The sequence below is a fragment of the Phaethon aethereus genome (assembly GCF_964289735.1).
Source record: "Phaethon aethereus genome assembly, chromosome: 21".
In the NCBI taxonomy this organism is placed as follows: Eukaryota; Metazoa; Chordata; class Aves; order Phaethontiformes; family Phaethontidae; genus Phaethon; species Phaethon aethereus.
In genome coordinates, this window is record NC_138597.1 from 4,328,567 (window position 1) to 4,351,591 (window position 23,025).

At 52.9% G+C, this 23,025-nt stretch overlaps 1 protein-coding gene across 1 annotated transcript in view; it reads left to right on the forward strand.

Annotated features, from left to right (window-relative positions):
• Positions 1-338: 338 nt before the first annotated feature.
• CASZ1 (castor zinc finger 1) overlaps positions 339-23,025 on the forward strand; it is a gene marked incomplete at both ends in the record, with an annotated part of 92,485 nt that continues 69,798 nt past the window's right edge. The window contains one exon of the mRNA XM_082009385.1: positions 339-387. Within this exon, the coding sequence (XP_081865511.1) occupies positions 339-387 (49 nt within the window). The remainder of the gene's footprint in view (positions 388-23,025) is intronic.

Genomic DNA, 23,025 nt, shown 5'->3' on the forward strand with positions numbered 1-23,025 from the left:
CGGCCCTGCGTGCCGGCACGCCGCCAGTGCGGGGCTTCCCTGGCCGGGCCGGGGCCGCCGCTGGTGCGCGGGGCCGCGCTGCGGGACCGGGCCGGGCGCCGGGACCGCCCGAGGTGACCCCGCCGCCGCGCCCCGGCCCCGCACCTGCCCCCGGCGGCGGGCCCGGCGCGGAGGCGTGTCCGCCGGCTGCCAGTCACCGCCCCCCGCGGCGGCCGGCGCCCGCCCCCGGCCCCGCTGCCAAAGTGACTCGGGGAGGACCGGCACGGCAATGACATCAGTGCTTTAAACAACTTGTTATTCGGGAGCAATCAGCTGCAATTAGGTATTAATTAAGTATTATGAAAGTTGATTATTTAAGTGAATTCGGCTTTCGTCTCTCCGACTATGGTAAGTACAGCACAATTGTCCCTTCCCTGCCCCCAGCCCCCCGCCCGCCGCTCGGCGGAGTCCCCGGTCGGTGCGGCTGCCGGTGCCCCCCGCGTCGCACGGAGCGGAGCACTCCCTGCCCCGGCCGCTCCGCCGCGTGTCCCGTCCCGTCCCCCCCGCCGCCGCGGGGCCGGGCGCTGTGGGCAGTTGCTCCGGGGCCGCCGCCGCGCCGAAACTTTCCCCGGCGCCCAGGCGGGTGCGGGGCGGCGCAGGGGGCTCCCGGGCCGAGCGGGGCGCGGGGGCGGCCCCAGGTGCTGCCGGGGGCTCGCAGCCTCTTTCACTTTTCTTTCGCTTGCTTCACGGAAGTTGGCTTCCTCTCCCGCCGCCGCTCCGGCCCCGCTCTCCCCGGCCCCGCGGCGGCGGGCGGCGAGGTGAGCCGGGGGCTCCGCTCCGCCGGGCGCTTCCCGGCAGCGCGGCGGCCCCGCGGGCCGGGCCGGGGCGGCGGGGCGAGGCGCGGGCTGGCCGGGAGAGGATGCGGAGGGGAAGTTTATGGGGGTTTTGAAATGATTCTGCGTTTATATTTGTTTTAAGTTGTGTGGGTTGTTTTTCATTTCGTTCCCCTTCTGAGCTCTGGCGTCTTGTTGGTAAAGGTTGCTTGTCAGGTTCCTGTGCTGTCTAAATGAAAAGGAATTTAATTTATTTGGGACAAGGCAGTGTCAGATGAAGAGGCTGCTTATTACATTTAATGAGTATTTTTTTTTTTTTTTCAACCTGGGCATATCTGGGATGGGTTTGTTTTTGTCCTTCCATGTGAGGTAGAGACCTCCCCCACCCCTGCACATCTCGCAGGGGAGGAGAAAGGGTGGCCAGACTGGGGCAATGTTTTGGTTTTAGATTACAGGCCCCAGTATTGGGGCTGGGTGTGTATTCGGTTGTAGCTTTTTGTGGCACGTCCACTGGTTTTTGATCAGGTATCAGGATGGGGAGCAGAGCCTGACCTGGCGGTGGGCTGGGCTGCTGCCTGTGCTCAGCTGGGTGTGGTGGTGGACAGGGCATGATTGCAGCTGGGGTCTCGGGGACTTGCTGTGCTGGTGGGTTTTCCAGCCCTTGGCCAGTCTGGAGCAGGGTTTCATTTAGATTTAACAAAGTGAGCAAATTGGGAGTTTGGTAGGAATCCCTTGGGCCATGATACCTTCCTCTTTGGGACCTGGTCCCGCTACTTCGGCCCTGTAGCTGCTAACACAACCATACCTGCTCCTCCAAAATGGTCTAATCTATTCTTTCCCGTGTAAAAACTAAATGGCAGCGATGGGCCAAACAGGCCTGCGCTGGTGATCCACCATGGTCCAGGTAATTACTGCTGGAGTGTATGTGTCTGTATGTTGTTTTTTATAATAAGGAGTAAGATGGCAATAAACTGGTTGATGATTGACTGGGCCTGAACTATGTACTCTGATATTTTGATTGAGAGGATAATTTTGTCGTCATTTGCTTCATTTATTTATTTATTTCTATCATTGATATCAGGAACCGAGCGGCTCGGGAGCTGCTTCCACCCGCGAGCGCGACGTGCCAGCTCTGGTTGGGTCCAGCCGTAGGCGTGTGGCTGCCTCCCTTCTAGATCAAGGAGCTGGGAGGCTGCGTGGGCAGCCCAGGAGTTAAGGATGTGGTGAAACTGCAGGAGGGCAAATGCTTTAAAGAGTAATAAACAGTGATTTACCCCTGATCTCCATCTCCAGGAGCTGTGGCAGCACAGAGATGGGATCTGCAGGCAGCTGCCCGGGTGTTCGGGGCCGGGCTTGGCCCCGAGGCAGGCAGGGCCGTGCCCCTGCCCGGGGAGGCAGTGCCCCCTGCCGGCTGGAGCCCAGCCCGCTGGCCAATGGGCCCCTGCGCCCGGCCCCCCGCCCCTGCCCAGCCCACCCAGCCCCGCTCCCCCAAAAAGGGACTGCGAAGCCAACACTTTCCCCCCCAAAAGGACCCTCCTTCTTCTCAGCAGTGTCGTGGGTGCTCAGCCTTCCGACTGCTGCGCCCAGGTAACACGTGGGATTCGGTGCTCCAGTATGGGAACCCAAGGCCGCAGTAAGCCATGGAAATGAGGATCTGGGAGATCTGTTTAAGTCAGCATTACAGTCTGTGTGTGGGTGAACCCGTCTTGTCATGATCTTGGGGCAAAGACCTGCCCCATAATCACCACCTCTATTCCTTATCTACTTGGGCCAGCTTATCTCCCTCAGTCGCTGCCTCTTGAATGCTCTCCAAGCCCTCAGGCTGGGGCTCCCTGGAGGCAGTGCCTGAGGGCTGCTCATACGAGCTGCCAGCTGGCAGAGGCAAGTCCGGAGGGGTTTCTTTCCCAGAGGGACCCAGTATGTGGGGTCTGACAGTCTGCTCTTGCCAAGGGCTTTCTCAGCTCAGTCAATCCTTGCATGGGCCTTCTAGGGCCAGAAACATTCATAGTGGTTAAGGGCTTGAAAGAAATCATGGACTGAGTCCATCTGCCCAAGATCGTGGCAAGATGTTCCCTGCATGTGACTTTCTGCAAGTCTGGTTGTAAATATCCTGAGTGACTGGGCACCTGTCACTTCCTTTGGGAAACTGTTCCCCAGCCTAATTATCCTTGGTATGAGATTACAGGAACTGACCTCAGAATGGGGACCAAGAAGCCTATGGTAAACGGGTGGAGAAATACCGAATTTTCCACTCAAAGGGTCATTTTTTGACTTTGTTTTGTCAAATCAGTCTTGTTGTTTGAAACACTCGGTGGATAGGAACACCTTCTCTGGGCTGATGCCAACTCTTTTCTTCTTTGTTTTGACAGTAGAGATTTTTGGAGAGACATTGGCTCAGTCAAGGTTGGTATCATTCCTGTGCTGAGCTGATGGTGTGCAGAAGGTTCACAGGCAGTTTCTTTGGGTGTTCAGGTCTCTTTCCAGTAGTTCTGTGAGATGCTTGTGGGGTACAAAACATTCAAATGCTTAAGCCTAACTAGTGAAGACTTTTCCTTGGGAGACAGGTTTACTCAGCCAGGGATTAACCTTCTCATTGTTGTGTTAAGCTAGGCCCAACTATTACTTGAAGAGTGGTTCTTCAAAGCCGGTTGAAGTCCATAGGAGTGTTTCTACTGGTTTGGCACTATAGAGCAATAACTCACAGAAAGACCAGAAAATTGATCCCTGAGATAATAAACGTCTGTTTCCCTGCCTGCACCCTGTCTGCTGGATGTTGTTCTAAACTTTCTAAACAGGTCTGCTGCTGACAGAGCGGGGTCTGCTAATCTGTGCAGGTACTGCATCCTTCCGCTGTGAAACACAGTGTCTGAGACGGAGAGGCAACGTATGCTAAAACCAGCTGTGAATGATACAGGTACCTCGGCTGGAAGGGATCAAATATTTAATATGTAGCTTCCATATCATCAGTTTCTTTCTGTTTTTCTGGACTATTTATGCTTCTGCTGTGAGCCCGCCTTGCTGCTGTTGGGAAGGACTGTCAGAGCTGGGAATTTATTTCAGGGCTTTTGCCTGTGCAGCCATGTCTGTCCCACTTCCCATGCTGCCAGAGCATTTGGCTGCCCTCACAGCAAGAGCCTTTGTGGCCACTTTGACTCTCCCTCTAACATCAAATCATACCCCTAGGCTGCTGTGTAGCCTACAATTTAGGTTTCCCTCTGAAAAGTTGGTTGAAAGTATCTGGAAAGTAATGAAAAGTCCTGTGGGAGGCAAAGACAACCATTGCCTGTGCTACATCTCCCACCTCCACCTGGGCTCCTTCCCTCCCTCCCAGGGTTTGAAGACGTGGCTGTTCCCAGGGTTTGGAGAACTCAGGTGCCACCCAGGGCTCAGCTCCCAGAAGTGCTGACATCGCAGCGGCCACGCTGGCCGATCCAGCTGAGGTTTGGGAGAACCAATGTCCTCATCCTCAGCTGCACTTCGCAAAGCAAAGAGGGGGCAGAGGAGGCTTGGCTGGAAGCAGGGGAGGGGCAGAACCTGCAGCCAAAAGTCCCACGTGGCACCATCTCCTCCCCTCCGGTTCAATGCGGACTGGATCAATTTGGACGTCTTCAGCAATAAAAAATGCCGATGTCGTCCTAATTCACCAGGCCCCGAGATGACAGCAAATTTACATTTTTTAATTAAACTAGCAGCCAGTTTTTATGAGAGGGGGCTGGGTTATGCAAATCAAATGGTTGTGTACGAAAGATTAGGAGAGTTTGGGAATAAATTCCACAAATGCTAATAAAAAAAAAAGAGAGAAAATGAGAGGGGGGAGAGAGAGGGACATTGTTCCATTAGCCCCTTTTAGACTGATTTCCCTAGGGAGAAAGCAATGGGGGGTGAGAGGTGGAGGCAGCTTTCAGAGACAGGTAAAATCCATTTTGAGGATTGAGAGCCCCTTGGACCAGGACCTTGTTGCTCCCTGTTTCCTCTCCCAGGGCTTGCAGGGGAGACGGAGGCAGACATCAGTAGCAAAAGAAAAACTTGCTAGCTTCTAATCGCTGTTCCAGTGATCTTACAGGCTGAAACGCCAGCCAGGGCTGGGGATCTGCCCCGGGTGACTGCAGCCTGGTTGAGGATGTAGAGGGGTTGCACAGTGCTTGGCCAGAGGGGCACAGGTGGGTCAAGGGCCAGGCCAGGTCACGATGGTGTTGCAGGCAACACCTGGCAAGGTGACAGAACAGTCCCTGGATGGGCGAAGCCCAGACTCTGCCTGCAGGCGAGTACTGAAGGGGCCACACAGAGCTACGCCGGATGGGGACCATCTTTAGACTAACAGATGGGACACAGAGCAGGGCCAGTGGCTGGGATCAGTACCCTGGGGCTTCTCCCTCTCTTCTGTGCAGCATTTGCTGGTGGGCCCCTTGTCCCTGGCAGGAGCTTGCTGGTTAGGCAGCCAGTAATAGTCATCGCAGGTGTGGGGCTGGGCTGCTGTGCCACATAAGCACAGGCTTCATGTGTGGAGCAGAGTACATTTTGGAGAGGGATGATGATGCTTTTCCGTTCTCCAAACTGTAGATTCCCTTGTTGCCCATCCATAGGGCTCTCAGTGGCTGAGTCCTGCTCTTAACTTCTCTTCCCAGTGCGCTAACCTGGAACCAGCCTTCTGCCTTCTTTCTGAAGAGACTTACCATCTTTCCTCGTGGTGATTGCAGAAAATAAAACAGTTTTTCAAGCCTTTTCGTGAACAAATAGTTACAGTGAACCAAAACCAGGCACTTCACTTGTGTAAAACATGTTCTTGTTTAAATTTCCCAAAGAATTCTGAGTTCTCATTGCATTTGGGAGTTAGGTGTGGTGGCCAGGTACCGAAGCAATTGTTTGCTCTGCCATGGAGAAACACAGTCAGAAAATTTCTGGAGGCTGGGAAACTGCTTAAAGCTTCCAGTCCTAAGGCAGTTTCATGCTCAGAATAAAAGCTGAACAACCCGTGTAGGTTGGCAAGAGAGAGCAAGGGGTGGAGAGAAAGAGATACAAGGAAAAAGGATGGGAAGACTGAAGTCACTGGGTGCACTTTATGGCAATCCCCTGAGGATTTGGTGCCTCACTAGAGAATTTTGCCACCCATTCCTGGTTTTGGGGTGTGAAATGATGATTCACCTTCATGGACATGTTTTGCTTTGGAGAGGTGACATTTTAGCAGCGGCTCTTGTGAAATCGGTAAAAACACCAAGCTCTGCTGGAGCATTTCTGGAGGTGTTCCCCACACCCAACACCTACGTTCCAGTCATCCTGTCCTGCACATGCACATCTGCCCCAGACACTCGCCTACCTCCATGCTCCCGGACACTCACGTGCCCTGTGCTGGTGTTGTGCTGAACTTTGTATTCTCCAAGTTGTTCTCAAGACATCGCCTTCCTCTCCACTCCAGTTCTGTGTACTTGCACCATCGTGGCGATGAGTGGATCTTTCTTAGCAGCAAGAGAAGATCAGTATGGTCTGTGCCCTGTGCGTTAGGTGTCCCCGTGCTCCCACCGCTGCTGCAGTGCGTCCCCCACCGTTCCTGCTGCCGGAGGGGAGCGATGGCCTCGGCAGCAGGCTTGGTTCACAGCCGCAGGCAGGCAGGCAGGCAGTTGTACAGGGGATTTTTGTAATGCGAGGTTCCGAGCTGAACTAGGGCCAAGTTCAACCTAAATCTAACAAAGAGAGCTCCAGAACAGGTCTGTGAGACATGGCAGAGTCTGAGGATTTGGTGTGGGATGAGTAACTCCTAATCTATAAAGTGGGCATAATCATACTCCCCTGTGCAGCCCAGAGCCAGGGCTGGGCGCTTCAGTGATGGAGATAAGTGAATGAGGCCTGGCTGCTGTCCATGGATGGGTGCGGGGGTCGGGCAGGAGCGCTCCTCCCTCCAGCCGGGGTGTGGTGGCTGGGGTGTGGGAGAGCTGAGCCTGCTCCTGCTTCCTGGGGGCTCCTGCGCCTGCCTGACCCCGGCAGCCTCGATGTCCCAGCAGCTGCGGTGCCGCGGGCCGTGAGCACCCATGGGTCCAGGGCGGGTTGTCGTCGACCAGCAAGGGGGGCTGTCCGGGGCCTGGGCAGGGAGGTGCAGAGCTCCAGCTGGGCTTTTCTGGTGTTATGGTGCTGTGGTGTCAGCCCCTCTCCCGAGACTGGGCAGAGCGGAGGAAGAACCAGGAACTTTCAGCTTCCATACATGGGAAACTGTCAAAAGCCAGGTAGCAACACCAGCTTTTGTCTGGTATTTCCAGAAAAACCCGGCGGGACCTGGCATCCCAGGGCATAATTTATTATGGAAAAATAAAATAATAAAGTCCCAATCCCTTTGAGGCCTGAGTCATAGAAGCATCTTCTCATTAAAGCAGCTCCACCTCTCCGCATGGTGTTTGCCAGCACCATGCCTGTATGAATCCACTCCCTGAGCCAGCCCGCGCAGGGCAGCCCTCCTCCTTGCTGCCTGCGCTTCCCCAGCACCCCTCTCCTCCAGCACCCCTTCCCCGATCAGGAGGAGCACGAGTAGCTCCACATGTCGAGCCAACTTCTCTGCAGGCCTCCCTTCTTTGGGCCAAGGGATGTTTTGTTGGCATGTTTTGTAGACAAATGTCTTCATCTCTTCACCCACCTTCCACCCCCCATGCTATCAAGTTCTCTGGGCATGGCCTTGGCTGCCACATTCCCCTCTCCCTGCCATGTGGTGTGGAGGTGTGTGTGGTGTCTTTCCATGGCTTGAAGCTCTTTTCCAAGCGGCCCTCTGCAAGCAGGGAAAGGAGAGGAAGCTGCTCCTGCAGTAATTACCATCTGCATGTCCCGAAGGCAGGCAGCAGATGTTAGCAGAGGAGGACCGGGCTGGAAGAGGGTGAGGGAACAGAGGCTGGGGAGAGAGGGGCTGATTTTTCTTCTTGATTGCATATGAATATTTTTAACAGAAACTCAGTAGGACAAGAATCACAGTTTTGCAAAGTTGATCCATGTGCTTGGAAACTTTCAGAGAAAACTCCTTTGCTTTCTCTTGCTGTGTTTTCAGTCATTCATTCTTGCTTTTCACAGCCTTTTTCTGTGCTGCTTTTTCTGTGCTAAATAGCTTTCCTTTATGTCCTCCTTCCTTTCCTTATTCCCACAGTCCCGTCACTCTTTGTCATCCTCCTGGACTTCCCATCTGCCTTTCATTCTGTCTTGGTTTTCCTTTCCTTCCCCCCCTGCCCCTGCCCCATCTTACTCTCTTTATTTTTCATTTCCCCATTTGTCTGTGGGCTGATATTCAGATGAGCAAACTTCTTCCAGTTAAAGGAGGTCATGAATATTAGGATTTTTCTATCAAACAATGAAATATGGCTCAAATTACTCTAAAGAATAGGGCCCTTTTCATAAGCCACCTGCTGTTTTTTTTGAAAGAAAGCACAACCACTCGCCTGTGTGCTCCAAGCAGTTGTCTCTCATCTCCACCTCGCCAAGCTTTGCTGTTCCAATTTCATCTTCTGAATTTGTTGCTCTTGGTGGAGTAAGTCTGCTCTTCCCAGACTGCCAGCACCCAATGAGTTGGGGTTTGGACAGGTTGGGACAGGATGGTGATTCTGCCAAGATCCTCACTGCTTTGAATGGTGGTTTGTGATTGTGCTTTTTTGATTGCAGTGTGCTTATTTGGGGGTTTTATTTTTGTTTTCCACAACATTTTGGTCTGAACCTCGTTACGTCTCAGCTTGACTGAGAGAGGAATCTCATATTCAGATGTTAGCACCCAGCGGGGCGCGGAGACACACAGACACCCTTGCCTTCTCCTTGTCTTGCTGGTGTGGACCAACCCTCTCCCCCGGTCATGAGGAGGGCTGTGGTGGAAGTGTCCTGCTCAGGCCTGGACAGCAGCCCGGGGCTGTGGTCATACCCTCCCAGCTTTCATGGTAAGCCCATATGTGCCAAGGCTGAGCTGAGCTCTCGTTCCAAACTCATCTGTCAGGGCTGATTTTAATATACCCCGGCTCTCTGCTGAGGCTGGGAGTTGAACTTGTCTGGCTATTCCCAGTGAGGTGAGGGCCATGTCTGCAGCACCCCAAGAAAGAAGTCAGAATGAATCTGTGCTGGAGTGAGTCCCTGAGCCAGGCAGGTCCCCCGTGCGGGGACTGGGGACCACGCTGCTGTCCCCTTCCTCCCAGCCACATGGCTTTGGAGAAGGAGCTGCGAGCGCAGCAGCTGCAGGCACCCTTTCTCCTGAGACCTCAGAAAGCCAGGTGTGTGCTCCATGACATCTGCATTGCCTGTGGTCCTGGCTGTGCTTGGCCGGACGGTGCCCTGCTTTTGCCAGCACCAGTGCAGCTTGGCTGTTAGCCCATTAGCGGGGGTGCAGAGAGCAGTGGAGCTGTGCCCCGGGGGCCTGGAGGAGCGTGGGCAGAAGGGTCTCTATGCTCCCTTTGGGAGCTGCCACGAGGCAGGCGTGGGCAATGCGAGGAACAACAGAGGACACCAACTTGTCTCAGACTTGTGTTTTGTTTTCAGTCCAGCCTATTTATATCATCATAGTTGCTATTTTTTCCCGTTACATGGATGTGTCTTGTCTTCTCTATCTTCCATCTTCCCTGAGCAAATCTTGCTGTTTTCAGCATGCCTGTCCTGGGAGGTGCACAGCATCATCCCTCTTGGACCACTCCTCTGAGGAGACACCTCTTGGCCTTGGCCTTCCAGGAGCCTGGCACGGCCCTCCCACCCTCTCCCAGCCAGCCCCATGGTTCCCTGGACAGAAACTGCATACGCAGCCTGGGCTGTGTGAACACGGAGTTTGTTTTGCCAGGGTGACCTGTTTAATCATCTCATTTTCTGGTGGCCGTTTATTCCTCGTTTCCACGGTTACAGCCCCATTAAGAGGAGAAGCAATAAGGCAGCGAGTCAAACAGGTAATAAAAACATTAAAGCCATGTGCGCATTGGGAGGGAGGGAGGGCGAGCAGCACTCAGTGAGACGAGACGGGCCGTGCCAGGGAGACAGAAGGGTCGCAGGGAGCCTCTGCACAGTGTGGTAACGCCCGGCTTGCTTCCCAACCTCGGCAGGGACCTGACTGCCGGCACAGTGTCCTACAGCATCCTACCCCGCTCCCTCGGCCTGTGCTGCCCCTCGGGACAGCGTCACTGCCATCGGCATGCTGCTCTCACCATCGCTGTGCTGCTAGCACAGAGTTGCAAGTGGCCAAAAGCACTTGAAATTGGAGTATTTTTGCAACTATGTTTTATTTCAGGGCTGTGACTACCTGGCAGAGCTTGTAACTTGCTGTTTCTGTGTAGTTACTGTGATGCTGGTGGATCCAAACATTTGCCTTTGTAATAGCTCTGCCATGTTACTTGTCGAGGTACCTGCTATTCCTGATGTCGGCTGCGCTGATACCCTGAGGAGTGCGTCTCTGCAGAGTTGTGCTTCTGCACCGTTCCTGAAGTAGTATTCGCTGTTCAAAATACCACACTAGTGTATTCACAGCTAGCTGCCTAAACCAACATAACCTAGAGTATCACGACAGTGGGTTCAGGCTTCCCTAGGTAGAGTAAGTATCTGTTTATGGAAGGGCATATTTCTGGAACCTCCAGGAGAAGGTCAGGCTCCATGGAAACAGGACAGCTAGGTCTCTGCTCTGTGGCAGCACGTGGGCTGCCAGCAGGCGACTGTGGGTGGGGAGTGGGTGGGAGCTGTTCACCTGGGAGCAGTGGAAGATGCCTTATGGCTGTAGCTGGAAATCCAGGGAGAGCTGTGGAGGACAGGGAGCATAGCTGTGAATTACCTCTCTTCTGCTAGGAGGAATCCCCAGATTTTTTGTTTTTCCCTTGTGGGCTCGTAAGAGGAAAATAGTGACCTAAAGCAACAGCTCTAGAGTGAGGAAAAGGCAAAGATCCCAGCTTTTCTCGAGAAAAAGAAGGGGCTTGCTTTCAGAGCAGCTCGCTTTACTGCAGGCAGTGTTCCTCAGGGGTCTTGGTAGGTAAGAGTCTTTTGTTACTATATGCTTGTTGTCCCAAACTTTGTCAGCAAGGAGACTGTGGCCTGCCTCCCTTGGGAAATTGCAGGCTAGATGTACTCTTGGGCATAAACCCATGACCTGACTGCAAAAGCCAGCCAAGTTACTTTTCCTGATAATTTCCCAGTGACCATGGAGGCCAAGCAGCATTGGATCTCAGATGAAGAGATGTTAGCGAGTGAATTGACATTTTTAATACCTGTCTTTCATGTGAGGGCCAGTAACTGTCTCTGATGGTCGCATGGAAATCAAAATGATGTCACTAACAAGTAATTTTAAATTGGACACTGCAAGCCTGAGGCTTGGATTTTCAAAGTCACACTGTATTGGCCAAATTTTGCTTCTCTGGAGTTTGAGGTTTATCAAAATTGCCACCTTTCAGAGCAGTGAGGAAGGCTGGAGAATACAGACTTTGTGAAGCTGCTCTTCGTTTCAGAGAGTCTGTAGGATTGGCCTGTGAGCTGACTTGGTAATTATGAGAACGATTCTCCAGGACCCGCTCCCTCTTCCCATGATGTGAATGGCCCCATCCATTCCTGAGAGTGGGGAGCGGGGTTTGACCTTCCTTCATGTGATCTCTGGCTATGCTGTGTTGTGTGTTACCCAGGCTAGGTACAAACCCTGGTGCTTTATGCAAGCTGCTTATAAGTAATGGGCTTAGGAAAAACGAGCAAACCCCATAGCTGAAAACTCCCCTGCTCTGGATGGGTTTGAGCTGCCGGGTCGCTGGCATAAAAAAGGAGCAAGTGCCCATGAGCCGGAAAGGTTCTGCCCTTTGAATGAGGGTGAGTTTTACTGTGGATTAAGAGAAGAGGTTAAATATAAGTGTCCCTCATATAGATGGCGTAGCCCTAACAGCAGAACAAAAATATTCAGAAAGAGAAACAAGAAAAGAGAGCAAGAAAATCATCATGGAAATGCAGGGAAATGGACTAAACTAACTCCAAGGTTGTTTTACCTGCTAGCTTTCTCACTTGAATATTCTACCCCATTACAGCCCCACTTTGCCCTATTGGGGTTTTTTTATTTATTTCTGACATTGTTTTGGGTTTTATAGTTTATTTTTTCTGGACTTTATCAGAAAGCATATTTGTGGTGAGTGCCTGTGAAAGGACCAGGCTTGCTGAGTAAATATTCAACGTGGAAATGAGCCGCATGACCTTGGGGGGGGAGAGGGAGGAAAGCGGAGAGAAATTCATAAAAAGCTGAAAAAGAAAAGAACAAGGAGAAGGGAGGGGAGAGGAAAAAAGACAAAAGGCTTGGGCAGGCTTGAGGAAGTCACACAGGAGAGAAATATTGGTCTTTCTTGTTAAAGCGGTGATTGGACATGTAGTATTATACATCTTAAAGAGGCCTGATTCTTGGCTGTGCTGAGCACTGACACTTGGAAAAATAGGCCCATTTAAGGTGACTCAAGTTGGGCAACAAAAGTCAGTAGTCACTTTAGATCATCTTGGCCTGTGTTCAGAAGGGTGAATTTTATCCTTGGCGAAAGGCCAGCGGGAGGCCTTTCTGTGTACTGTTCCCGTTCCCAGAATAGGACTTGGGGTGGCTCCTGGACCTCGTGCCGGTCCTTCGGGGCAGGGGCAGAAGCCACTGTCGCCAAGTTCTGGGCTGAGCCTGTGCCTGCCGTCCCCACGTGAGGCACTCACCTGTCACAGCCTGGTTGGTCTCGGGTTTGAAAACTGGGTCTGAATTTATTTGTGGACTTTGTGGGAGCTGTGGGTGTCTGGGAAGGCAAAAGCCTCTGTCCTCAGCACGGGGACAGTAAGGAGCAGCAGTGCAGATGTATCCACCACCCACAGGGTCCCTCTGGTGTGTGAGATTGAGATGTAGGTATTTGCTTTTGGAAACTGGCAAGGATCTCAATCAGAAAAGGCCATGAAAACATTGTTGTAAAGAAAATGCGTAAGAACATTTGTGTAGAAACATGCTGCCGTTGCTACCAGAGACCAAGATGTGAAGTCCAAATGCACTCTGGAGTTTGGGTTTCCAGAACTGCCTGGTTTGGGCTTGAAGGTTTTTACTTCAGTCCCACACCTAGTCCTGGATGATCTAAACTGGATTTTAAAATTATATTGTAGGGATTGGAGAGACACGAGCACCGAGTTTCTGCAGGTTTGTATTTTTTTCTGTACGGGATGTTCCTCTAGCGTGTCCTTAGTATCTTGATGACAGCAGCGCCGGGAAGCCCCTCGGTCCCGCAGCTGCAGCCATCAGCTTTCTGCTGCCCGTTTCCATGAGTTGCAGGAGGGATCTGGACACCCAGGGAGCCGGCACCCAGCAGTTACGGGGGGCTGGAGCAGAAACTCATGCACTGGCCTCTAGGCAGCCGATGGCTTCTGATAGTTTTCTGTTGTTTGAATGGATGAAAAAAGTTTGGATGCAATTAGGGTCCCCTTATAGCTCATTTTATTGTCATTTCTTTGGCTCCCCAAATTCCCTTGGTTTTTGAGAGGGGAAGTCTAACTTCACTGGCATCAGCACTTCAAAAACATTGCACACTGACGTAAGCATTTCAGAGTGTGAGGCAAGGACCATGCCGAAGCTGAGCCTTCATTTGTGTTGAAACAGTGCTGATTACCATTCTTTGGTTAAAACAAAATAGCTGCACTAATGATCTTTGTGTACACATCTTTACATTTTTCTTCGTTTAGGTGAAGGGATGATTTATTTCTTTCAGTTATGGGGGGCTGGAGCTGAAAGTTGTAGAATTAGATTTTCATTGCTTGTATGGGAGAGCCCTACTGTATGGAGGAGAGGGTTTTTTTATTTCTTTCCAGTTGAAGTGCATGAAATAGTAGGGGAAAGTCTTGTCTAATGATGACCTCAAAATAATTTCTATAGTAGTGCAACGTGATGTCATACAGGCAGTATGCAGCTGGGTGGGAAGTGCAGACAGTGGGGGCATGGGTGCCTGACACAGGGGAAAACTGGCATAAATAAAAAACATTAGTCCAAGGCTTTGGGAGGAACTAGAGCACAGTCACCAGTGCAGATGCCAGGGCAAGGAACTGTAACTGTACATTTAATAGCTTTGGATGTTTGCTTTTATGTGACAGTTGCTGTTCAAGCAAACAGATTGGAGAATTCCAGACTTGCGTGGATTTCAGGGATTTTATTTATATGCGTTCGGCACAGGACATGAGCGGGACGGGGGTGCGGGAGGTGTGTGCAGCAGGAGGAAGGGCTTGGTACACTGCTGCTCCCTGCCCTTGCGCTCACTACCCCATGCACCTTGATTTACCCGTGCGTGTTCATTTGCTGAGCTGAGCCTTCCCCTCTCACTCCTGTCTCCTTTCTCTGCCTTAAAGTTCTTTCCCACAAATTCGCCTCACTCACCGGCTCCCTGCTGCTGCTACCGTTGTCCTGCTCTGCCAGGAGCATCCTCTGTCCCCTTCCCGTGCATGCACATCCTCTGCCTCCCCGGCGATGGTGCCTGTCACCAACCTGCTCTGCCAGGGACCTCTGCAGCCTGCAGGAGCCCTACCCTCTGCTGAAAGCCCCATCTGGAAAGCAACCGGCCGTGCGCCGTGTGCCTGCCCTGCCCGGCCTCCCCTGTCTGGCTCTGGGTTCAGCTGGAAGTGCCCAAAGAGAGCTGAAAGGCAGAGGCATGTTTTCGCGGTTTATTCTCCAAAAGGAAAGCCTGCAAGGGGTGAGGGGCAGACTCCTTGCAGCGAAGGTGTTAACAAATAGCAGGTGATTAAACATGACAAGCAGTGACATTTCTGTGTGGGGTTCTCAGTACCAGCAATGCCAAGAATGAAGCTATAAACCCTGACATTTTGTGTTATGCACTGAGGTTTTTAATAGACATCTTTCTCTCCCTGCCCCCTGTTTATTTCTTTTATTCCTTTTTTCTTTTCTGTCCCCTTCTGCCTTTCCCTCTCCTCTCTCCTCCTGACCCTCACTCTGGCTCTGCCCCATCCCAAAAGTGCCCCCCGCCTCCTCTTCCCATGCCTCCCTCCCTGCCCTTATCTTTGCTCCCTTGCTTTACCAGACTCATTTGTTTGATGGCCTTCACTTCTCCTTTTGTTCCTCTCTTCCTCCCTATTTTCTTGTTACACTTTTCCAGGCTTTTTTGCTTTTTGTGGCCTCATTCCTCCTTCCTTACTCTTCTCTTCCTCCTCTTAACTCCGGTCTCTGCCATATGCACACATGCTTGCAGTCTTTCTCACACATACGCACTCCCACACTTCATTGCACGCACCCCGCCACTTTCCGCACACTTTTCTGCTCTCCCCCACACGCTCTCGCTCTCTCCTGCACCGTCTCTCACATGCGCTCGCACTTGCTCTTTTCTTTCTGTGCTTCCCCTCTCTTGCTCTTCTTTGTCTTTGTTACTCCCTTCTGCTGTCATCCTCCCTCTGTCTGTTCTTTTCCACTCTCTCCCCTTCTCCCTCCCTTCCCTTTCTCTTTTTGGGCCCTGATGTAATATGCTAACCATGGGCAGCCAGGCCAGTTGCTTGTCAGAGAGCAGGTGTCCCACCCCTGAGTGATGTTTTTGTTAATAACATTTTTGCCCTGACTCAGAAGCCGGCGTTTTGGAGATCGGTTGTTGGGTTTTTTTTAAGGACAGGAGTTGAGGAGGCTGTGCTTTTGGGAACAGTTGCCGGGTTTGTGCTAAAAGGACTGCAACAGTTGTTCTGCTGAGCAAGAAACGTAGGAACAACTGCAGATTCCCCCCCCTCCATATCTATCCAGAGGGCATTTGGAGGTGACACCCAGCGCACCGTCCCCTTGCAGCCGGCTCTCAATGGAGCCGATGGGCTGCCGCTGGCTCTTGGCTTTAGGCACTCCTGCCGCCAGAGTTGGCCCTACCTGGCTGCCCTCTGTATTAGAAAAATCTTTCCTCATCTGCCTCTGCTGCCTTCTCCTGATCAGGTTATGGGCACAAAATTAGCAAAATGCCGGGGTGACCAGAGCATTCAGACATAGAGCTCTCCTCTGTTATCAGCAGGTCGCCTGGTCTCCAGGTCTCGGTAGTAATGGCCCGGCTACACGATCTGAACATAAGAAAGTGGTCTCCAGGCACACAAAGCTATCTTTGGGTTCGGTGGCGGTCACCTGCTCCCCAGTGCATGACCTGCCTGGCTCACTGCGTCTTATCAGGCTGTGGTCTCCTTCATGGAGAGGCCAGGGGGCAATGTGTGATGCTTTCCGCTCGGCAGGTTGGAAATTGCGTGGGCTGGCCCATCAGAGCCCGTCTTCTCTGCCGAATCAGCCTGGCTCTCAGCACCAGGGTCTGCACCTTCCCCACCTGGCTGGCCCCAGCGACAGTCACACGGCAAAAGCCATCATGAAGTGCCGCCTGGGGACTTGAGGCATCTCCAGAGGCTCTTTGAGCTACACGGTGATTTCTTCTCAGGCAGCTACAGGAGTCTCTGCCTCTCCCCAGGTCCCTGGGGAGGATCTCTAGGGAGCTCCTGAAGAATTACCAAGCACGCGCTGTGCTGTGCGTCGGTGGCTTACTGGCCCATTGCTGTAGCTGGCACATCTATGCTGAGTGCATCCAGGGCAGGCGAGAGGCTCTCGTGGGTGGACAGTGAGGACAGAGGCTGGGGCAGCTCCCATGTGCGGGAGGTCACTGGGGGCCCAGTGTAAAGGGCTCAGCAGGTACTTGAAACAAATCCAAACTAAACTGCAGCTTCAGTCCCAGTATTTTCTCTTCCTTGACTCTGCAGGCACTCTAAAAATCAAAATACCTCCCCCTAAAGACCTTGCCTTCCCATAAAAGTGCCTCTCTCTCCCTGTCTGCCCAGGTCTTATTGATCCAGCACCACAGACGGTGGCTGCAGCTTGAGTTGCCAAGTAGGGCAGATCAATAGAGACTTGGTATGGGATTTTGGCAGCTGGGACATCCATTTGTCCCTCCTCCCCTCCCACCATCCCTCCAGGAAACGGCCGGCGTCACAGTGAAAGCAGGTGGAGCAAAGCCCCGTCCTTCTGCTTTCCTCTCACCTTGTCCTTCCCCGTCCTCCGTGCTGCAGCCGCCAGGACTGGGGGCCTCTGTGGGAGCGTGCGTGAGGAGGCCGCGCAGCACGTGTGGAGCCGGAGTGGTCCCCTCCCCTGCGCTGGCTCCACTGGCCCCTCTCTGCCGCTTACCCTTCGCAATGGCCGAGTTCACCCTTTTGTATACTGGGGCAATCCCGTGGGTCATTCCAGTGTCCCCGAGAGCAGGATTTGGCCTTTATTGTTTGCACAGTCTTTTTATTTAACAAGGGCTTCTTCCCTGCCTGGATCCAAAGTAACTCCCCTCTGCCCTTCTCCCCTGCTGTGGCCATCAGCGCTGCTGTCACCTTCCCGGAGATGGGGAAAGCAAGGCACGGCGCCATGAAGTGATTTCCTGAAGGCCAGAGAGGGCGTCAGTGCTGGAGCTGGGGTTAGGGGACATGTTTCTGGCTGTCCTTTGCCAGCGCTCAGCCATGGGCCTGTGCAGTGCTTCTTCCCCACTCATGAGGCTTCCCTGGGTTCCCTGTCAGTGTGGGTCCAGAAGCTGTGGGCCGGTCGCCAGCATGAACCAGGGGAACCGGAGGCAGAGGGGACCAGCGGGGAGGAGGGGGGTCTTGTGCAGGCAGCTTCCCCTGCTCCATCGTGTCTGGAGAGAGTGGTTAGCTCTGCTGCAAGATGTCCTTAACCCTTGCCAACCCTCCTGGCTGCCGAACCTCTGACAGGTGCCGAGCGCCACGCACAGTGAAGTTAATGAAATGAGTATTTCGGGGAGGGGGTGGAGAGAGGCTCTGTACTGCACCCTGGGGCCCTGGGTTTATTAATGGTGACCTGCCATTAAAGACTAAAGTGCTAACCTGGTCATATTTAGCAGCTTTCAATAGTATCCCAGCGGCCTCCGCCTGCAATATCAACTCCTGCCTTCGCCCCGCAGCCCCAGGCCGGCAGGAGCTGACTCCAGAGTTTCTCTGCTACAATGAGTCTGGTGGGCAGCACTAAGAAGTCTCTGTGCTGCTGCTGCCAGACAGATTTCCACCCCCTCCTGCTGCTCCAAGCACCTTCCTGCTCTTACTGCCAGGTCTTGCCAGGGAGCGCTTGGAAAAGAGGACCAAATCCTGGCATCTTCATGTTCTCCTTTACTCAGACAGAGCCTGAGGGTCACTAGGAGAGGGAGACGTGCCAGTATGAAGCTCTCAGGATTTGGCCATGAAGGAGAGGCATGCTCAGGCTCTGCAAAGTGCTTCCACAGAGCTCTCTGAGAAAGTGCTGGCAAATTACCCTCTGAGGTGGCAAGCTGGGAAACGAGGCAGCAGCTCTGCCAGACCTGATTAAAACAGGACTTGAGGCTAACAGCTTCAGGTCAGAGCAGGAGGGCTGCTCTCATTGCCACTGTCCCTCTTACTCCAGTCCAAGAGGGACTTGGAAAACCCAAGCATGGGGGCATGTCACCTAGGGGACAACAGCAGTTGGATATTGCAGTGACAGGCACTTTAGAAAGATGCTGGGGGCTGCTGCTGCTGCTGGTCCAGCCAGGGATCAGTGTTAACAGAAGAAAAAAAAGCCCCAGAGTCTCCTTGAAGCTAATTCTGCTCTTGATGCCTCCCCAGAAGCAAGACCCTGCTGTGCTCTGTGTGCCAACTGAGATTATTGCCTTCCCTGATCACTTCTTCCTGGATTGAAAACTCAGCACAGAGCATTTTGCCATGTGTTATTCCAGGATACCTGCTAGAAGCTCCACATGGTGCAGACCCTGGCAGTAGGATGGGGGAGTCACAGGGCATCGCCAGCTCGGGCTGCTCCTGCTCAAGATGGGAGGTGGGGATGTGCCTGCCCCGTCACACCTTGGTTTTGCCTGGGGTGAAGGCGTGAAGCGTGAGGCCGTAAGGGATTTTCCTCTCTCCAGCAAGCCCTGGAAGCCACAGATCCCTTGTCTTCACAACCCTGCCCTTCATATGGGCACATTTGTCAGTGTGGGCTTCAGGCCATTCCCCAGCAGAGCCAGTGAGGGCAGGGGCCTTGTTCCAGCGGAGAGCTCCAGCCCTCGCAGCCTCCCAACAGGACGAGTGCCGGCTTGGCAGCCAGGCTGGGGGCAATCCTCGCTCTCTCATTTGGCTGTGTGCCCCAGCTGATCCAGAGCCAGGTTTTGCTGTAATCCCTACATCCTGTTGCAGGTCCTTAATCAGCTGGAGCCAGCCTGGAAAAAAAACAAAAACCCAAACCCCAAACTGTTGTGGTTAAAGCTCCCCGCTCCCAGGTGGTGGGGAGAAGCGTGCAGTAGCCTTTCCGGGCACCAGGTGGGAAGCTGGGAGGGCTGGGACAGGTTGCAGCTCCCTTGGTAGGGATGGAAGCAGAGAAAAGGGTAAGTGTGTGTTTCCACTGGGGGTTTCAGCAGGACCCACTCATTGCTGTTCCCCTGCAGAGGTGATGGGTCTGGGTTTGAGGTGTTGAGCCTCCTGTTCTCCCACCACCAGCACAGCTAGGGATGCAGCCCCTTCAGCCCTTGCTGGGCAGGCTCGAAAACTCTCTGGGTTGTTGTTGAGTTGGTTTTTTTCCTGTTTAATGCATAGAATAACACTGATGGGTCTGAACAGCTCCAGCCAGGCGACGAGGGGAAAGAATAACAAGCTCCTGAATGTCAGGCGAAATTATGGGCCATTGCTATTTAGGGTGAGTCTGGTGGATTTAGGGCCTCGCTGTTCTATTGTCCCAGCTGCTCTGAGCATTGGAGCAGGCGAGACACAAGTCGGGAATTTTATTGCAGAGCATGTGCACGGGAAGGCTGGTTCTGAGCGTTTCCGGAGTTGAACAGCAGCAGTGGGGGATAGGTGACAGTATCTGTTGGAAAGTTGGTGAGATGTGATACTGGGAGGAGGTAGGAGGCTGGAAGTCCTGGAGAAGTGGTCATCCAGCAGAGAAGAGAGCCCCTTTGCTTCCTGCTTTTTGTCAGGATTCAGCTCCAGGTGTTCATTAAACTCCCCAGGTCCATGTAGCGTTGGTCTCCATCCATGGGACCTTGGCTGGCTGTCCAGCCACTGCCATCTGCAGGAGCTTCCCTTGGCAGGACCTCCTGGTCTCCCTTCTGCATCTCACGAGCACATGGCTGCTCAGCCCCTTGTCTTCTCGCCTGTCTCTTGTGTAGCATTCAGGGAGGTAGTTTGTATGAAAGACCGTGCATAAATGTGTGTGTTGAATGGGGATTAGGAGTTTTGGTGCCTTCTCCTGGATTGCTTTTGACTGGCGCTGGTGATGTAACCAGGGCTGGCACCGCGCTCGCATGGGCTGGCACCGTGCTCGCATGGCCTGCCAGGTATTAGGGGGAAGGGCCCAGACAAACAGCGTAAGAGAACCCAGAAAGGATGAAGAAAGTGCTATACAGCGTGATAGAAGTGGGTCGTCCATGGGAAAGTGAAGTCTGCGCGAGTCCTGAACAGGGTGTATCCTAAGCTTCCAGATTTTGGCAAATACATTATGTCCCATGCCAGGGTGGGGAGGAGTTGCAGAGAGTAAGAAAGCTGTTCTTGCCTGTCTGTCTTCACAGGCGTGAGGCTCGACAGGGTGAATTCTTTGCTTCTTTGGGGCTCTTTTTATTTGACCGGATTAAAAAGCCTATTTGAGTTTCTTAAACCATTTAATCTAAAATCCCCAGGTAGATGCGCCATTGGATTCAGTTTTAAGCTTATGAACAAAATAGGTCTGTTTGTCTCTTCTTCATTTTGTTCTAAAGAAGCAAGGGTTTGACCTGTCCTCCGTGGATCTAGGGGGGAGTTGGGCTTCTTGTCTTATGAATCCCCTGGAGCTTTCCGAAGGGTGGGAAGGTGCGGAGACCGGGTGCTGGTGTGACCTTCCTGCAGCTCCCGGTTAGGTGTGCGTGTGGCCTGGGCAGGTGGTGGGAGGAGGGAGCAGGGGCCAAGCTCCACTGACTGAGTCTGTTCCTGGGGCTCAGTACCTACATGGAGTGCTGAGCGTATGTAAAATCCCATTAAGACCATTGCTCTGAAAGTAGTGTGGGGAGATAGGAAAGGAGGAGACCGTAGGAAATTGGAGAAAATGGGAGGAAAGCATGCTGCAGTGTTATCCACTGGAGCGGTCTGGGTAATTCTTTCCAGTTCCTGCCGTCCTTTGAGGAGCTGGTTTTCCTCCTCTACTCCCAGTGCTCCCAGCTCCTTCCAGGGTTTCCTCCTGCACCTGTCCTCTCCACCCGCTTGGGGTTCTTGTCTTCTTTCCAGCTCTCTATGGCTTTATTGCTGCCACTCCCTGCACTTCCGAGGAGGTTGCATGGACATGAGACCAGTCGGGACTGCTCTCGGATTGGCCCAAAATGGGACAGTTCATGGTTGTGTGTTTGCAGGAGAGAGGTGCTGATGATGCCTACAGGAGCTACAGGAATGTCACAGCTCCATGGTCCACAGTGTCATGTTTCTGACAGCGGCTAGTGCCAGATGCTCCGAAGGAAGGTACCAGACCCCACAGCAGGCAGATGTAAAATGATCTGCCCCTGTGTCCCCTCGATGTCCTTTCCATGTGCCCGGCAGAGACCAGCTCGAGTTAGCGATGCCTGTACGCCCGTGTGGGATGACAGTGGCAGCGCTTGGTGCGGCGCTAGCAGGAGAGGTGTGCCTTCCAGGTCCCATCCCCAGTGCTGGCAGCCGCAGCAGAAAGCCCAGCAGAAAGGAGGCCGTCTGCCGTCCCAGCTCCCTCGTGCAGCCATGAAAATGCTCGTTCCGGTGTGGCTGTGGGAAGGCCGTGAGGGCAGGCTGTCCTTCTTGCCTCTTGTGGTCTTTGCTGTGAGCAGAGAGGCCTCCTGTGTCCAGGGCTCTCGAGGAGATGCTTTAGGAAAGGGGTTGGTGGGAACAGGTCTGTATCCTTCTCCCCAAACTTCTCCCAAGGAACTGGAGACAGAGAGAGGGCCAGGCATCTGTCCGATGGCAGCTTGAATAGGAGGGAGCCCTGTTGGCTTTGCCGAGGGAGCCTCTTTCTATATGGAAATGAAGAATTTAGGCTAATGGAGCTCAACCATCTCTAATTTTGCGATGGCAGGAGGATTTTGATTGAAAGTAATTAAGCAAGCTAGCTGTAAAATTAATTAAAGCAAAAGGGGGGGATTTTTTTATTGGATTGGATAGCGATATAGCGGCTGTCAAATGGGGGACGGATGGGGGTGACCTGAATTCTCTGCCCTCCCTCCTCCCACTCGGGACGTTTATGTCACTTTAATCTCCTTACAGCGGCTGGTGTGCATTTGTTTGAAATAATCAAGGAAATATGGTCAGAAATTGTCAGCTTTCAGATCTAATTTACCTGACAGCCCTGCGCGGACCAGTAAGCCTCTGTGTGCATGTGAGAGAGTGTGTGTGTGCTGTATGCGACTGTGTGGTCATGGAGGACTCGTTGTGCCCTTCTCCCCCCTTTTTCTTCATCCTGTCTTCTCTTGATTCCTAGCAAAAATACTTCTGACACATCTGGGACCACCCAGCACCTCGCAAGAAAAAGAAATAAGTTTGAGAATTTGTGATCCCTTCTCCACCCCCACCTTCCCATCACTGCCTCCTCCCAACCTGCTGCCTCATCCTTGCACCATAACCAGCTTTAGGGTTTAGGCAATATAGGATTAGGGGAGGTGGCTGTAATTCTTTATTCCAGATGGCTGGCAACTGCTAAACCCACTGTCACAAGTACCGAGTTATAAAAATACTTAAATTAGGCCCTTTGTTTCAGCCCATGTCCCTGCCAAGCAGCTCTCCCGGTGTCCTGCCGGGAGCTCAGCTTGCGCAGCACAGGTAGGGGACTCTGGGTCAAGACTACAACGATGCTGGGCAGAGGCTTCTCCGGACTCGCACCTACCTGGATTCCCTTGCTCAGCTCCATCTGCTTCTTTTTGCCTTTAGCACTTCAAAAGAGATCCTGCAGTAAGAAAGAGCTAGGCATGACTTGGTGTACGTGTGTGTTCACTTAGCAGGTGAAGGACCTGATCCAGGGACATACCAAGGCTGCAGCTCTCATACGTCTTACTGAGGGGTGCGCACTCTTGACAGAGATCCGGGTTCCCCACTCTGGACCTAACCCTGCAAGTACCCGGTGACCTGAGCTCAATGTACTGGAAACTGGGGAGGGAGGGCAACTGCTGTAGGGTCAGCGTTTCCTCAGAGCTGCCCTGGTGCCTCACATCTGTCTTGCTAGGTTGGGTCTTCGGGTTATTATTTATCATTGTTCATTAAGTGCTGACAGAGTTGGGGCTTTGTTTGTTTTGCTTGGGTCTCCGTTTAGAGGCCTTCGCTGAGGCAG